Here is a 15,819-nt window from a genome sequence, read left to right as displayed (position 1 = left end):
ACCGAGTTTCTGATTATCTCTAATAGGAAATAGACCGGACAATATTATGAGCATGAAGCAGATCAGCGACTTTTGCTTTGACAAACGTGCAAGACCGTCCTTAGGTTTGTTGAACCAGTTTCAGACAAGGACAAAAGTGAATTTTGGGTTAAGTTTTTAAACTTTGGAGAAAAAAACGAGACAAAGACAATCCATCCCCAGATCAAACCACAACTAAATGATATCTTCTGAAGGCTTAAATTCTACGAAAAGCATTTTTGAATAAAATGGAGTAAGCCTCTCCTATCTAAAAGACGAAAAAAATTTTACTTTTGAACGAAAAAGATTCAGATTAAATATGTAAAATGCATTTTACAGTTTTCAGAAGAGGCAAGAAAAAAAATTACGCATTTCAAAGAATCCCAACAGTCCTTAGAACTGAGTCTTTGTTCCACAGCGCACGAGGAATATCGTAATGCATATGCAAACGGATAATAGTGGTACGCACCACTTCCGTGTTTGTCATCATAAAGAACTTCAAGCTAAGTAGATTCCCTTCGGGTGCACGTTTCTCAGTGATCGGCAGGTTGCTCAAGTTCGGCAAAGATTCATCGTGGCTGTAGATGCATCACAGTAAAAGTAATGATGTTATCAGCCACAGTTCAGGTATCAGCATTGAAAGTTCTCTAACTGAAGCGGAAGATGCCTTTTATAAGTAATCAGTAGTATCGATAATTAATTATATAAGAGTTTTTTTTGTGAAAAGTAATTATATAAGAGTCACTTCCCTAGATAGTCGACACGACAACAACAGTGTTATGCCGTGTAGAAATGAAACCCATCAGTGTTATGCTATGTAGACGGAACTATCCAAAGCTTTGAGATTAAATGAACAAAAGATGAGCATGCGGATGGTTCCCGCGTGCTATCAAAATAAATACTTAATACAAAATAAAACAAATTCACTTGTGCCACTCTCCGATTGTAAAGTTCACTGATTTTCTCCTGAGTCAAATCCAAAATGCGAGCAAGAGCGAGGTCCGTGCCACAGGCTGGTCCTCTGAAGGCAGAGAAAAGACAAGAAGACAGATCCAACTCATCAAAAGTCTTCCGGTAAAGTAGCTTTAAACGCGTCTCGAGAAAGTGCACTACGGCATCCGTCTCAAAATATACTTATTTAAAAATTGATCGACTGATGATGAAAAAAAACTAATTAAGATTTCGAGCTTAGTTATCATAAAAACCTGCTGCGCCGATGCAACCGGCGGGAAAACGACGACAACAGTAGCATCTAAGAAAAGGACAAAACGAGAACTATGCAGCGGAAACAAAAAGATCAAATACCGTTGTTTTTCATCCATTTTTGCCTAGATCCACCAGATAGTAAATCTCCGGCGTTACGGCTTGATTTCTAACCAGACGCGATCAAGAGAGCGGAGATCGGAGGATGAATCGAGCGACGAACGGCGAAGTTTTCCCCTTTCATTTCCTCGAAGAACGTTCCTCGTTAGGTTTAAATCACAGTCTCTGGCTTTTTCTCTGACTTGATCTGGCGGGAAACATTCGAACATTCTCCGGTTTTTAAATAATAGCAGTCCGCAGAGCGCTGATTTACGGTCCTGCCATTGAATATTAAAATAGATTACTGCATACTTTTCCAAACTATAAATTTGAATTTTTTAAACAAGTTCTTACAATTTTAGTTTGAAATCAGATAAGTGGAAACCAAAATCTTAGATAGCAGAACTCCCGTTGTTCAATAATTTATTAGACTTCCCTTTTTTTTTAAAACGGGTGACAGACTATACTTGCATTAATTGTGGATAGCAATTCTCCTGCTCCCAATTCTCTTTCTCTTTTTCGCTCTCGTCTCATACGAATCACTAATGTCTAGTGACGGAAATCACTTAGTCCAAGCCCTCCATCTACCTGTTGGACAGGCGAGGAATTGAGACGAAATGATCCATCATCCATCCTCAAATCCCACTAGTATATTGCAGGGACGCGGACGGGACGATTTTTTCGTCCCAGGACCAAAAAATCATCGCGCTAGCGAGGTTGGATGAAAACCAAGACGGAAATTCATCCCGGACAAACAGACGGGACGGTTTTCATCCACACGGATGAAAAATTTGTCCCTTACAGAGGTTTTGGATGAGAAAACCATCCCCTCCGCGTCCCTGCACTGATTACAGAAGTTGGATGGGACAATCTTCCTCCCGTCCCGTCCATCTTCCACGTCCCGAATGATCCGGAACAATTAGTAGTGCAGGGATGCGGGCGGGTCGTTTTTTCATCCCTGAACGAAAAAATCATCCCGTCTACGAGGTTGGTTTAAAAACAGTGCAGAAATTTGTGCCAAGACCAACGGACGAGACGGTTTTTGTCCACTCGGACGAAAAAATTTGTCCCGTCCGGAGGTCTCGAACAAAAAAACAATCCTGTTTGCGTCCATGCACTGCTTCCGGATGTCAGAATAGACGATCTTTGTCCCGTCCCGTCCATCGTCCACGTCCCGAATGATCCGGAGCAATTAGTAGTGCAGGGACGCGGAGGGGACGTTTTTTTTCATCCCAGAACGAAAAAAATCATCCCGTCTGTGAGGTTGGACAAAAAATGGGACGGAAATTCATGCCAAGACCAATGGACGAGACGGTTTTCATCCACTCGGACAAAAAAATTTGTCCCGTCCGGAGGTCTCAAACAAAAAAACCATCCCGTCCGCGTCCCCGCACTGATTTCGGACGTCAGATGGGACAATCTTCGTCACGTCCCGTCCATGTTCCACGTCCTGGACGATCCGGAATTACTAGTAGTGCAGGGACGTGGACGGGACGGTTTTTCGGCCCATGATGAAAAATTTGTCCCGTTCACGAGGTTGGACGAAAACCGGGAAGGAAATTTGTCCCGGACGAGCGGACGGGATGGTTTTCGTCCACTCGGACGAAAAAACTATCCTGTCTGCATCCCTGCACTGATTCCAGACGTCGGACGGGACGATCTTCGTTACGACCCATCCATCGTCCAGTCCCGGACGATCCGGTCCTAGCGGCCCACTAGTAGGGAAAGAGATAGCCAACAACACTTGGACTCAGTGGAATTGGAACTGATGACTAATGACTAATGACAGAAATGACTTCGTCCATTCATCCCCCGCGGGTTTGACAGATGACGGATAAAGATGGAAGACAAGTCAATGACATGATGTGTCCACGTCAGCATTTGGGCCAAACGGGATTCTTCAGGGCCCAGTTATTGGATTTCAATGCAAACAACTGGTGGTCCAATGAGCCCAGCAAAGCATCGCCGTTGGATCTGGGCCATCGGTACATAATCTTGAGATGAACGGCGGAGATTCTCTCTGCGGAGGAGGTACCGACGCCATTGATTGGCGCCTCCGGTCCAATGGAAGTTAGGTGATTAGGAAGTAGATTAATTAATTAAGCCGAGTTTCAAGAGTTTGAACGAATAAATATGAGGGATTTTAGCAAGTAATACGATTTAACAGCAGCGGGAGCGAGGGAGAGGAGTTGGATATCTACGCTGAAGAGGGGAAGAGGACGCAAGAGCTGTCGAGGCCGAGGACTGGCTCCAGATTGAAGGGGGGCCAATCTGCGGCGATCGTGCAGTTCTTGCAGTTCTCGCATAGATGTGAGTGTTTCTTCTCGTTTTGATCCCGGTTGATGTTGTCGTCACTTCTTTCTTGTTCTTCCGGTGATCGTGGATCGACCGTGGAGAGGAGTTTCCTGGTTGGTTCTGCGGTGGATATTGGTGCTGAATTTCCGGTTATCTTACTGTTTGTGGAGGGGAGGTTAGAGGGATCAGTTTTTTTTTCAGGGTTTCGTTTGAATTTATGGTTTGTTGCGGTACGCCGAGCGAGTCAAACCCTCGCTTGCTGTCGTGGAATCAGTAGACGTGGATGGGAAGAGATTGGTTGAGAAACATAATCTAATTCTGATTACCCTAAACCCTTGCGAATTCTGCCGTCGTATTTCTTGTTTTCTGAGTTTAATCTTTCTTGTTTCGAAGATCGCGATGCTCCCCCCTCATCGGTTCGTTTTTTTTTCCGGTTGTTGATCTTCACCTATGGTTAGATTACGTTTTATTAACTCTGATTGATCAAGCTTAATCAGGATAATCTTCGAGATTTAGTCCTGATTCCAAATTTTTCTTGTAATTATCCCTTTTAACCCTCAGAAACTCTTTGAATTTCCGTACCCAAACGATCATAAGACTTTCACTTCAGTAATTTATTTCCTCCATTTCTGAGATCTACTGAAGTTTAATGAAAATGTAATCAAAATCATTGATGACCAATGATCGAATTGATCGTTCGGAGAAAAAGTTGCCGGGAATCAAACTTACCAGATCTCTCTCTTACCTTTAGTCTCTCTAGCAACGGCTTTAACCAAAATTTATTAGATTCTCGAGTCTTACACAAAAAACTGTAATCTCGCTTATAGCTCTCCTCCCGATCTCAGTTAATGAGAAACCAGAAGGATTAAAACAATCGTCGATATGTTACCCTGTTTCCCTTATGTGTTTGAACTATCGGGGTTTAACGTTCGAATCAATCAGAGTTCTATCTTAAGACTTTCTCTACCTTGTTTTATTCTCTATTTCTGAGATCTACGGATTACCGATGACCAGTGATCAAATAATTCGTCAAATAGTTACCTGGGATGAACCTCGCCAGTTTCTTCTCTTGCCTTCATTTTCCATAGCAACAGCTTTTATCAAAAGTCTCCAGATTCTTGAGTCTTACCCAAACAAACCTTGATCTTCCTCATAATTTTCCCCCAGATCTCAGAAAGCGGTCAGAAAGTGATGCCCTCTGGTTAACCCTCTTCTTCGAATGATACGAATCATTGGAATGTTTCAGAATCATGTTCCCTGATGATTGACCCAATCAGATGGAAAACAATCGTCAATTTTGATCCCTGGTTCCACATTCCTCGTAAATTCTTTGATATACTCTGGCCAAATGATCGTAAAACTTTCTCTACCAAAGTTTTGCCCCCTCTAGTTCTGTAACCTACCGATCATCGATGAACAACGTATGAATCATTCGTCCCGGTAAAAATAAAATGTCATCATTTCCTTCACATCTCAGGAGATGAGAAACGAGAAGGCTTAGAACACGTGAGAAAACAATCATCGATATCTAACCCTGATTCCTTCTTCATGCTTTATACTCGGGAACACTTCCAATTTCCATCTCAAATGATTCCTAGACTTTCTGTACCTAAATATACTGATCGTGACTTTATTTTCTGTAGCAATGGCTTCAACCAAAACTCACCAGATTCTCGAGTCTAACCCAAAAGAAAAATCATTGATCGCAGGAGGCGGTGACAAAGTAAAGCGATCGGTGATCATTGATCCGCTCGTGATCTCTCCTGGCAGATGAGGAACAACACATAAATCGATCAAACCCACCGAAGAACAGGAAGATTCATCGGCAATGGCTGTCGGCCAGACGAGCAACCAATGTCATTGCTACACCGTTCCAGACTTAGCCGCCCCGATCTTGAAATCCTCTCTCACCAGCAATCTCCTCGATCGATTCAGCTTGGGATGTCAGCTGGGCTGGGGCCAGTTTGGGGTCATTCGAGAGTGCACTGACATTTTCACCGGCGAGAGGTTCGCCTGCAAATCGATCGCCAAAGACCGGTTGGTCACTGCGGACGATCTTCGCAGTTTGAAGCTAGAAATTGAGATCATGTCCAGGCTTTCAGGGCACCCCAGCGTGGTGGAGTTGAAGGCCGTGTTCGAAGAGGAGGACTACGTTCATTTGGTGATGGAGCTATGCGCTGGAGGGGAGCTGTTTCATCTTTTAGAGAGATGCGGAAGTTTCTCTGAGGGGGAGGCGAGGACTCTTTTTAGGCGGCTTATGGAGGTGGTGAAGTTTTGTCATGATATGGGCGTCGTTCACCGGGATCTGAAGCCGGAGAACATCCTCTTGATGAATGACTCTCCCTCGTCGCCGATCAAGCTGGCCGACTTCGGGCTGGCCACTTTCTTCGAACCAGGTGCTCGTAAAGCTCTTTTTTTACTCTCAAATTCCTATTTTTTTATGGGTGTCTGGGTTTTTGGTTTCTCGCACTAGGGCGGGAACTTATAGAGGTCATTTTTTTATTTCTAAGTCCTATTTTCTCTATCTGGGAGTTGGCGTATATTTAATAAATATTTTATTTTTCATCTGGGTTTTGGTTATTCGCTACCGGGCAGGAAGAAATTGTCCGGCACGGAGGGCACCCGTACAGCTCTTTTTTTTTTTAATTTATAATTCCTGTTTTATTCATCTAAATTCTGAATCTGTTGTTTGTTACTAAGCAGGAAAGAAATTGTCAAGGACGGGGTAGCGGGGCACCCGTAAAGTTCGTTTTTTTTTTAAAATTAAAACTTCCCATTTTCCACCTAGGTTATGGGTTTCTGCGACTGGGAGAGGAAGAAATCGTCGAGGACGAGGGGTGTCAAGAAAGATGATTTTTTCTCATCTGGGTTTTTGAGTTTTTGCTACTGGGCGCATTTCTTCACTCACAAAATACGTTTTCTGTAGGAGTTTTGTATTTTTGCAGTTGGGCTCGTTTTCTTCTATAAAAATTCAACTTTTTTCACCTGGGTTTTGGGTTTCACCCCCTGGGCAGAGGAGAATTGGCGTCGACTCTAGTACCCATTAAGCTCATTGTTGTACTTTAACAATCATTTTTTCCGTTTGGGTTTCTGCTTTTTTGCGATTGGGCAGGGAAAAAATTGTCGTCGACGGTGGGTAGCCCGTTCTACATAGCGCCGGAGGTGTTGGGAGGAGGATACAACCAGGCTGCTGACATATGGAGCGCTGGGGTCATTCTCTATATACTGCTGAGCGGTGTCCCGCCCTTCTGGGCAAAAACCAAGTCAGGGATCTTCGGCGCCGTCCGAGCCGCCAACCTGCGGTTCCCATCCGATCGCTGGGGCCACATCTCCCCTTCCGCAATCGCCCTCATCTCTGGCATGCTTCGCAAGGACCCTTCTCTGCGCCTCACCTCCAACCAAATCCTCGGTAAGACAGAGAGAGAGAGAGAGAATTTTATTACTGCTGGTGAAAATGTGTTCACAGTAACAGATGACGATGACGAGTCATCATCATCCCCGTCATTCCTGGGATGGCAATGTCGAAACTGCCATCGTCTTCTCCCCATGGATGACAATTATGCAATTGTCACCGCAAATACGATGACGACAATGATTTTATCTCATCACTCTCCCACTGTTACCTTCATTTAGACGATGATGTGATGAAATCGTCATTATTATCCGTCTGCGTCCTGGATTAGGATGAATAAATCGTTATCATCTTTTGTAGACACTTGCTGATGATGAATATCTGGTGTTAATTTCAAGGTGGGTTTGATGTTTTTTGTGCAGAACATCCTTGGATGAGAGATGGTGGGCCAGATCCCCCGGCAACAAGCAAGCCCGGCTCGATCAGGCTCAAGTCTCGGTCCAACTGTGGGGGCCGCTCAGACGAGGCGGCTGGTTGTTCTTCCTCGACGTTCTCCTTCTCCTGCAAGGCGTCCTTCTCTTTTGCGCTCGCTTCCGTCTCCTTCGACCGGGGGTCGAGCTCGCCTCCTGTTCAAACGCTGCCCAGCTTCGAATTCTTCCAACCTGCTTCCGGAGGAGTCCAAAGAGGTACAATTTGGGCCAAACTCCCCGTCTTTGTGAGCATCGCCAGCTTTGGTTCAGTAAAGGCTAGCCAAATCAACGTCATCGACTATTGTTGACACTGATGAAATTACATGGATGGATGGTTGACGTTGACTTTTTACCTTACTTGAACGCTGATATGGTCAACCCCTCTTCGATGAAACGCCAACTAGTCCTGATCTGGACCCAAGACTGCATTTTTTAACTTGTCTTTGTGGGTTCAGACTGCAGCTTGGGGAAGCCCTTCGCTGGCGGGGCGGCCGAAGACGAGGAGGCGTCAACGGTGGCGATACAGAGGAGGAGGAACCAGACAATGGGAGGGGGCGAGGTGAAACCAGTCGGGCTCATCGTCTCGGAATCAATCATTCGTTGGGCCTCGCCCACGCGCCTCTCCAGCGCCCACTCCCTCCCCTCCTCTCTTGTCTGTTGAAGTCCCTCTGGTCAACTCCTCACCCTTCTCCCCTCAAGTATGTTCGAACTACCGATTCTAGCTATGAGCTAAAAAAATTTCACGACCATCGACCTTTGACTGTTGACCGTTGACTGTCCATGAACGCAACTAATGAGTTGGTTAATGGCCTTGTTGGACGGATCAGGGACCGTACTCCGTCCCGTCTGTTTTTGTTGTTCGTCATCGTCCGGAGTGATGGATAGATGACTATACGAATTCAATTCCATGTCACACATGACTGATGACGAAAACAAGGGAATAGATGATGAGTAGACATGGTCGTTCTGTTCTGTTCATTTTAAGCGAACAAAAAATTCGCATAAAAGAACTGCACAGGGCCTTGTTGTTTGTTCTGTTCTTTTTTTTTTAAATAACGAACGAAATTCGCACATTCGCACAAATTTGCACAGTCGCACATAACTAGAACAAAATTTGCACAAAGCGAACAAAGGAATCGCACACGGGTCTGTGCGACGTTATGTTCGAATTTGTTTTTTTCTGTTCGGAAAACCGAACAGAATGAACAATTCGCACAAAAAGAACAGAACGATTATGTCTAATGACGAGCACCACGGAAATGTGGAAGAAAATATAAAAAATTAAAAAATAGAAAAATGAGAGGATGGGAATAACGACAATTGTCAACGGGGACGAATGTGGATGATGACCGACGATGGCAGGGATGAGAATCTTCTACAGCACCGATGACTGCTGCCGGCAAGGGTAAGATAACTGTTGACAATGGGGATGACCATCGCGGAGGGGCCATCGTACTTTGTGGTTTGACCATTGACTGTTGACCACTTGTCGTAATTAGTAGACGTGGATGGGAAGAGATTGGTTGAGAAACGGAATCTAATTCTGATTACCCTAAACCCTTGTGAATTCTTGTTTTCTGGGTTCAATCTTTCTTGTTTCGAAGATCACGATGCTCCCCTTCTTCATCGGTTCGTTTTTTGTTTTCCGGTTGTTAATCTTCACCTAAGGTTAGATCACGTTTAATCTACTCCGACTGTTCAAACGTAATTAGGATTATCCTCGATATTTAATTATCCCTTTTAACCGCCAGAAACTCTTCGAATTTTCCGCACCCAAACGATCCTAAGACCTTCTCTTCATAAATATCTCTTCCTCCATTTCTGAGATCTTCCGAAATTTAATCAAAATGTAATCAAAATCATTGATGACCAGCGATCCAACTGATCGTTTCGGAGTAAAAAGTTAACCGGGAATCAAACTTATCAGTTTTCTCTCTTGCCGTTGACCATCGACATTGACCGTTGACCATTGACCCTTGACCGTTGACCATTGACCGTTGACCAACGAACTCATAAGTTCGTTGGAGCCACACGCTTTGGGGAAGAGAGATGATTGGCTGCGGGGCGATCGCGGCGGGGGGGAGCGCCGTCGGCGGGCTCGGCCGCGGCGGCGACCAGAGGCGGCGGCGGAGGCCGGCGGCGGCGGCGGCGGCGACGGGGCGGGGGTACAGCGTTGATTTCAAGACGATGGGGGGGTGCAAGTTGGGGATTTCGTGGTACCCCGAGTTCGACTACGACGCCACGGGAGGGGCGGCGATGGCGATGGCGGAGGAGGAGGGGAAGGAGCTGGCGGTGGAATTCGAGGCGGCGTCGATGTATATCCCGGCGCTGGCGTCGGGGACGACGAGGTTCTTGGGTCTCCCATTGCCGCCCTTTCTGAAGATCGAAATCGCCCCGGAGAAGCTCCAGGGCATCATCAACACGCACACTGGCCAGGCATCCCTCTTCTTCAACTTCTTCTTCTTCTTCTTGGTCTTTTTTCCTTGTTTCTTCTCTCTTTTTTCTTCTTTTTCTTCTCTTGCTTCTTCTCCTGTTTTTTTCTGATCTTCTCTCTTCTTTCTTCTTCTTCTTCTCTTGTTTCTTCTCCTGTTTTTTCTTATCTTCTCTCTTCTTTCTTTTTTCTTCTTTTCTTCCTCTCCTCTCTTCTTTCTTTTTCTCCTGTTTTTTTCTGATCTTCTCTCTTCTTTCTTCTTTTTCTTTTCTTCCTCTCTTTTCTCTTCTTTTTTTTCTCCTAATTGTTCTTATCTTCTCTCTTCTTTCTTTTTCTCCTATTTTTTCTGATCTTCTCTCTTCTTTCTTCTTTCTTCTTTTCTTCCTCTCTTCTCTCTTCTTTCTTTTTCTCTTATTTTATCTTATCTTCTCTCTTCTTTGTGTCTCCTATTTTTTCTTACCTTCTCTCTTCCTCTCTTCTCTTCTGTCTTCTTTCTTTTTCTCCTTTTTTTCCTATGTTCTCTCTTCTTTCTTTTTCTCCTACTTTTTCTTATCTTCTCTCTTCTTTCTTTTTCTCCTATTTTTTCCTTACCTTCTCTCTTCCTCTTTTTACTTATTTTCTTATTTCTTCTTCTCTACTTTTCCTTTTTCTTCTTCTCTACTTTTCTTTTTTTCTTCTTCTCTACTTTTCTTTTTTTCTTCTTTTTTCCTGTTTCTACTTCTTTTTTTCTTCTTTCTACATTTTTCTTCTCTCTTCTTTTTTCCTCTTTCTACTTCATTTTTCTTATCTTTCTTTGATTCTCCTTTTGCATCTTTCTTCTTTCTTCTCCTTTCTCTCTATTTTCTTCATTTTTTTTCTTCCTTCTTCACATTTCTTCTTTCTTTTCTCCCTTGATCCTTACTTCTTCTTACTACTCTCTTCTCCCCTTCTCCTATTTCTTCTCCCTTATCCTTCTTTCTTCTTTGCTTCTTCTTCCTCAACTACTACTACTACTAACCCATTTGTTCGTTTTCTAACTGGGTAACTTGTGATTGTCAGAGCAGGTGGACTTGGATTTCAGGGCCAAGTTCTGGTTCTCTGTGGGGAGACTGTACCAGGCGCCGGCACTGGTTGTGGAAACAAAGCTAACAACTGAAGAGTCAGTGGGCAAGGCCATGGCGGGCCGGGGCCGGCGGCTTGATGAAGGCGGCGTTTGTAGCCTTGTCGGCGTCGCCACCGTAACTCCAGTCAACGATCTTCTCTTGGACAACTTCCTCCGCTTGCCCACTGAGTGTATCGCCCGCCTCAATGCCTTCATCTCTGTCTCAACTACCCAGTTGGACGAAAACGAAGTTTGAGTAATGATTCTTTCAGACCATGGTCAGCAGAGCTCAAAGAGGTGAGAAAGTTACATTCTTGGAGACTTCAACATGAGAAAGGAAGTTGATGGTCTCAGTTAGCTTACCATGATAACAAAAACATTACAGGCATGAATGTTGATGAATGTTTATATTTTGATTTGTGGCAGATGTATGAATATTCAGTATTTTGGACAAGGTGATCAGAGTTCAAAGAGATGAGAAGTGGCATTCATGAAGACTTGGCGACCAGTGAAAAGAAAAAATGCCAGGAAGAAAAATAAAAAAAATGTATGATGGGGCAGGAGAGCAGCAAGATTCTCTTCTGGGAATGGTAAATTCATATCACCCACGTAATCCATGATAAATACACTTTTTTGGAGTTGTAGGGGCATTAATAACATGGACAGCATAGAAACAATCCAACGCATGGTAAGGAATAACCATGGTATAAGACTGGTCGGCCTCATCGAAACGAAGTTTAAAAATGAAAAAATAGATATCTATAAACGCACAATTGGACTATCTCAGTGTCAGACAGTTAGTAATGGTCAAATAGGTATATTCATACCTGAGTCACAAATCAGAATTTCAACAGTCATCAACGGGACGCCTCGTTGATGGCTTCAAAGCAACGCGATAAGGATGAATAAAAATAATAATAATGAGGTGTTCACTTAAATAACCTATTTCAATGGTGTGATTGTTTAAGAATTGTATGAGATGTAGAGAATTTGGGCAGAGATTGCTCTATGATGCATTGCCTTGTTTAATTCCCTAAACCAGGCTTGTCGGGACTTCTTGATGCCATAGAGAGCTTTATGTAGTTTGCACACAAGAGCCACTTTCTGAGCCGTCTTATAACCTTTAGGAATATGTACATAAATTTCCTCTGCGAGATTGCCATGGAGAAAATGTGTTTTTAATATCTAGCTGATTCGTTTCCCAACCTGATAGAATCCAGTCTAATAAAGATTCTTAACAGATTCATTTTGTCTAATGGAGCAAAGGTTTCACTGTAATCTGTCCCATACATTTGCGTATATCCCTTAGCCAACTAGTCATGCTTTGTATCATTTTATGTCTCCATCTGACTTATACTTGATAGTGAATACCCATCTGTAGCCCACTACCTTATTTCCTGGTGGGAGTTGAACTAATGTCCAAGTATGGTTATGTTGGAGTGGCACCATCTCATCCTCCATAGCCTGCTTCTAGTTTGGATCCACTAAAGCTTCAAAGATGGTTGGTGGAAGCCGAATTGAACCCACTTTGGATATGAACAGTTCATAAGGAACTGAGAGACTAGCTGAACTAGCATATTTTTTGAATAGGATATTGTCCCATATTAACAGATCGAACAATACTAGTGAGAAGGGTATACAACTCCTCACTGGCTGTTTGTTTTGTTTTAGTGTAAAATTGGCTGAAATCTTTGATAGAAGGGACTAGTAAGATGATATCTTCATGTTGAGGTGATTTTCAATTATATGTCCTTGCGGACCGTGTTGCCCTCGTGTTTCCTTGGGAGTCTCTTGGAGAACTGGTCGGCAAGGCTCTCAAGCTGCATGACTTCTTGGTGCTCTTCCACTGAGTATAGTTCCCCTGATACTGGATATTAACAGATGGATAGTAGGGAGTATCCTCATCAAATGTGATATCCTTGGTGACATAATAACATTTTCTGTTAGGATCATAGTTGTGGTGTCCTTTCAAAGTTATTGAGTACCCGCCATAAAGATACCTTTATGAGAAGATGATGCATGAATATACGCAGTACACCCAAATACCTTTAGTGAAAGAGTAGGCCTCCAATGACATAAGGACAAATGCGATTTCATCTCTTATATGTGACTTTTCCGTCCTATATTGCAGGTAGACCACTCATTTATCAAATGAGTACCAGTAAGGAGTGTGTCTCAGTGGAGGTTAGTTCAGACTTTACTCTAGAAAAGTAGTGCTCGAGTAACTTCTAACAAGTGATGGTTCTTCTGTTCAACCACACCGCTCTGCAAGGGGTATTGACACAAAACGTTTGATGGATTGTGCCTCGTGGTGAAAAAAATGCTGTATTGTGCTGTTGATGAATTCTTTTGTATTATCAAAGTTTTAAATACGTGTATTAAGTTCAAGGGATATCATCTTTAAAAATTTAATAATAAATGAATTTATTATTAACGTATCTGTCATTGGTACACCCAAGTTATCTGGGTGCACTCATAAATGAATGTGATAGACTATCCAGTTATCTAAGATGGACCCCAAATATCAAGATGGATGATGCCAAAAAATGAAGTTTTTCTTGAGATATGCAAGTATAGATAGAAAAAATATGTTGACCAATCATTGAAAAGTTTCACGAACATGGTCCACATCTTTACAGACATAAAAAAGGAAACATATAAGAGTTTTAAAATCCAAATGCCCTAGTTTTTCTGAAGAATAATATCATGATGTGAATCCATCACAGTGGGTTGAAAGGCACTTGGGGAGGATAAGGAGACAACCTCCCTTCCGCGGTTCATTGAGTGTGCCACCAGGTAGTTAATTCCATGCTTCTCTTGAACAAGAAGTCTAATCTTCCACCCCATCACTTTGTTTGTAAGAATACAACCATTTTCAGGGAATCATAGATGAATGTAGTAGATGTTGGATTCTAGAGGCCTTGACTTGCATGAACAGAACAAAAACGATGTGTAGCGGAAGTCTTTTGCGAATCGAACGACATCAACGAAAACATTAAACGAAGTACCTTTTCACGGATCGCTTCCGTGATTTCTTCGATCCCGGAGCGAGACGAGTCGAGCTGCTCAAGTGTGCGGCCTCTAGACGTATCCACGCGGTCCTCGGTGCGTCAGATCTCCTCCTCGTTGACGAGCCCTGTTCTTTCTCCGTTGGCATTGTTACGTCGTCCCGATCACATCAGGGATGGAGAGGGGGTGTGGGGAGAGTGGAGAAGAAGGGGAAAGGCCCCTGAACAATTCTGGCTTGGGTGAATTTCGTTCAGGGCCTTCCCCTATTTATACTAAGTGGGTATTTTTCATAAAAACCCCCAAAACTTAAGTATATCTTCAAACGTTCAAAAGACCATTTGCGTGTGACCCTCTAGGCCCATGTATCAGTCTAGTTAATAACTCCAATGGCCCAATAACCTTTAGTGGCCTTCCAAATTAATTAACTATATCATCATATAGATTAATTAATGTCGGACCGATTTAACCCAATCGATAGGTCGAGACTCCGACACGTGGGGTGCCAAGCTACACCTCGTGTCCTAGAAGATACAAAAGAGTGTGTATCGAATCAGTCATGGAACCTGTTCATCATCGCTTACCGTATGTATAATCCCTCATCCACTTGACGCTCCGTGGACGACTTAGGGTATGGTCAACTGTCAAACCCTAATCGGTTATCGGAGTTAGTACTGATGCATTCGGAAATCATCGGATAACTCTTCTCCAATATTTCACTGCCTTGGCCAAGGACTTCATCCCATCATCTTCCTTGAGCTGTCACCTCTTATACCGAGGGTGGCATTCCTATATTGACCACTCAATCGCGTTTGTGTACTTCTTGATGCACCCAAACTAAGACCGTTTAGAATCCCATGATTAGAGACTCGTTGGCCATAGCCAAAGTGCAACCGTCCGTCCACAAGACGTCTTTGGTGTCTCTGGTCTAAGGACCACTTACACAACCGTGACATGAATCAACCTGATTGACAGTTCGGTATAATACCATTTAGGGATTCGTACGGATCAATTCAGTGAACTCTTTCTACTAAAGAGCACCCACTATCTATCCTTAGTGTCGCCACACTAATGGCTACGGGACTTGCCATACTCATCATATGAGTGAGGCTAGATAGTGCTATTCTATCCGGATACTTTGATGTCCTTCTCGCGTATCCTTCGAATAGGAATGTTTAGAACACATGCTTAAAGACTAGTGATCTCCGTATTACGATCTCATCATAATTCACTACGTCTGATCATGTATTCATGGACTTCATTATACGCATCACACGTGCACTATAATGAATATGTTCTATTAATGAACATGGAACGAGATGTGGAATGTGTGATTGGCTTGCCGGCCACATATATTTCCATCAGTAGACTCGAATAAGAAACTAACAGATATAATATTGGGGGATAGATATGGCACATGAAATACGAGCTCAAACTTTTTCAATGCTAGGAATTCTTATAACCCCATAGCTAAAAACAGGAATTAACTAGCCATCAGCTGTGAGAAGCTTCTTATCTACATAGTAATTTTATATATTGAACATAAAAAATCTTATTTGGTGTCATATGATCAATTACCCCCAAGAAAGGAGTCATATTTCCATTGTGAATGCTTGTATAAAGATATACCAGTATATGCGGAGCAGTTAGTACCTGATGTGTTGACGGGTGATAACTACTAAAGGATACAATGAGCTACTGGGTAATAGCCAATGCATCTGCTCCAATTCCTGTCATAGTTCTTCCAATCTAGAATGAGTTTAGGGTTCAAATTTGTAACGAATCTTCCTTCTACCTGATCTTTCCATCTATATGGTTGGATCTTTACCTCATTTTTTGTGAAAAGTATCTTTAAGCTCATTTC

General features: G+C 43.1%; 3 protein-coding genes across 8 annotated transcripts in view; 2 read left to right on the top strand and 1 right to left on the bottom strand.

Annotated features, from left to right (window-relative positions):
- The window catches only part of NRPD1A (nuclear RNA polymerase D1A), a 38,062-nt gene extending 36,473 nt beyond the window's left edge, over positions 1 to 1,589 (bottom strand). For all 3 annotated transcript variants that reach the window (XM_078591831.1, XM_078591833.1, XM_078591832.1), the window contains exons 1-2: positions 1,324 to 1,589; positions 488 to 596 (exon numbers count right to left, since the gene is read on the bottom strand). In XM_078591831.1, the coding sequence (XP_078447957.1) occupies positions 488 to 596; positions 1,324 to 1,340 (126 nt within the window). In that variant the 5' untranslated portion in view covers positions 1,341 to 1,589. The remainder of the gene's footprint in view (positions 1 to 487; positions 597 to 1,323) is intronic.
- Positions 1,590 to 3,492: 1,903 nt separating this feature from the next.
- Positions 3,493 to 8,186, top strand: PEPKR1 (phosphoenolpyruvate carboxylase-related kinase 1). Of its 4 annotated transcripts, XM_078591830.1 has the most exons (6): positions 3,493 to 3,630; positions 5,325 to 5,652; positions 5,710 to 6,011; positions 6,728 to 7,024; positions 7,390 to 7,653; positions 7,893 to 8,186. In XM_078591830.1, exons 2-6 carry the CDS (start codon positions 5,444 to 5,446, stop codon positions 8,096 to 8,098), a joined length of 1,278 nt encoding a protein of 425 aa, XP_078447956.1. In that variant the 5' UTR covers positions 3,493 to 3,630; positions 5,325 to 5,443; the 3' UTR covers positions 8,099 to 8,186. The 4 variants fall into 4 exon arrangements, with proteins under 4 accessions (XP_078447956.1, XP_078447953.1, XP_078447955.1 ...); XM_078591827.1 differs by having other exon boundaries at positions 5,325 to 6,011; XM_078591829.1 differs by having other exon boundaries at positions 5,259 to 6,011.
- A 1,300-nt stretch (positions 8,187 to 9,486) lies between these two features.
- On the top strand, positions 9,487 to 11,587 carry LOC144715970 (ATP-dependent Clp protease ATP-binding subunit). The gene is made up of 3 exons (XM_078590941.1): positions 9,487 to 9,873; positions 10,912 to 11,246; positions 11,376 to 11,587. Exons 1-2 carry the CDS (start codon positions 9,487 to 9,489, stop codon positions 11,203 to 11,205), a joined length of 681 nt encoding a protein of 226 aa, XP_078447067.1. The 3' UTR covers positions 11,206 to 11,246; positions 11,376 to 11,587.
- The last annotated feature ends 4,232 nt before the right edge of the window (positions 11,588 to 15,819 follow it).

This window comes from Wolffia australiana, chromosome 2, assembly GCF_029677425.1.
Source record: "Wolffia australiana isolate 7733 chromosome 2, ASM2967742v1".
NCBI classification, from domain to species: Eukaryota; Viridiplantae; Streptophyta; class Magnoliopsida; order Alismatales; family Araceae; genus Wolffia; species Wolffia australiana.
Note: the sequence above shows the minus strand (reverse complement) of the source record. Positions and strands in the feature narration are given on the sequence as shown.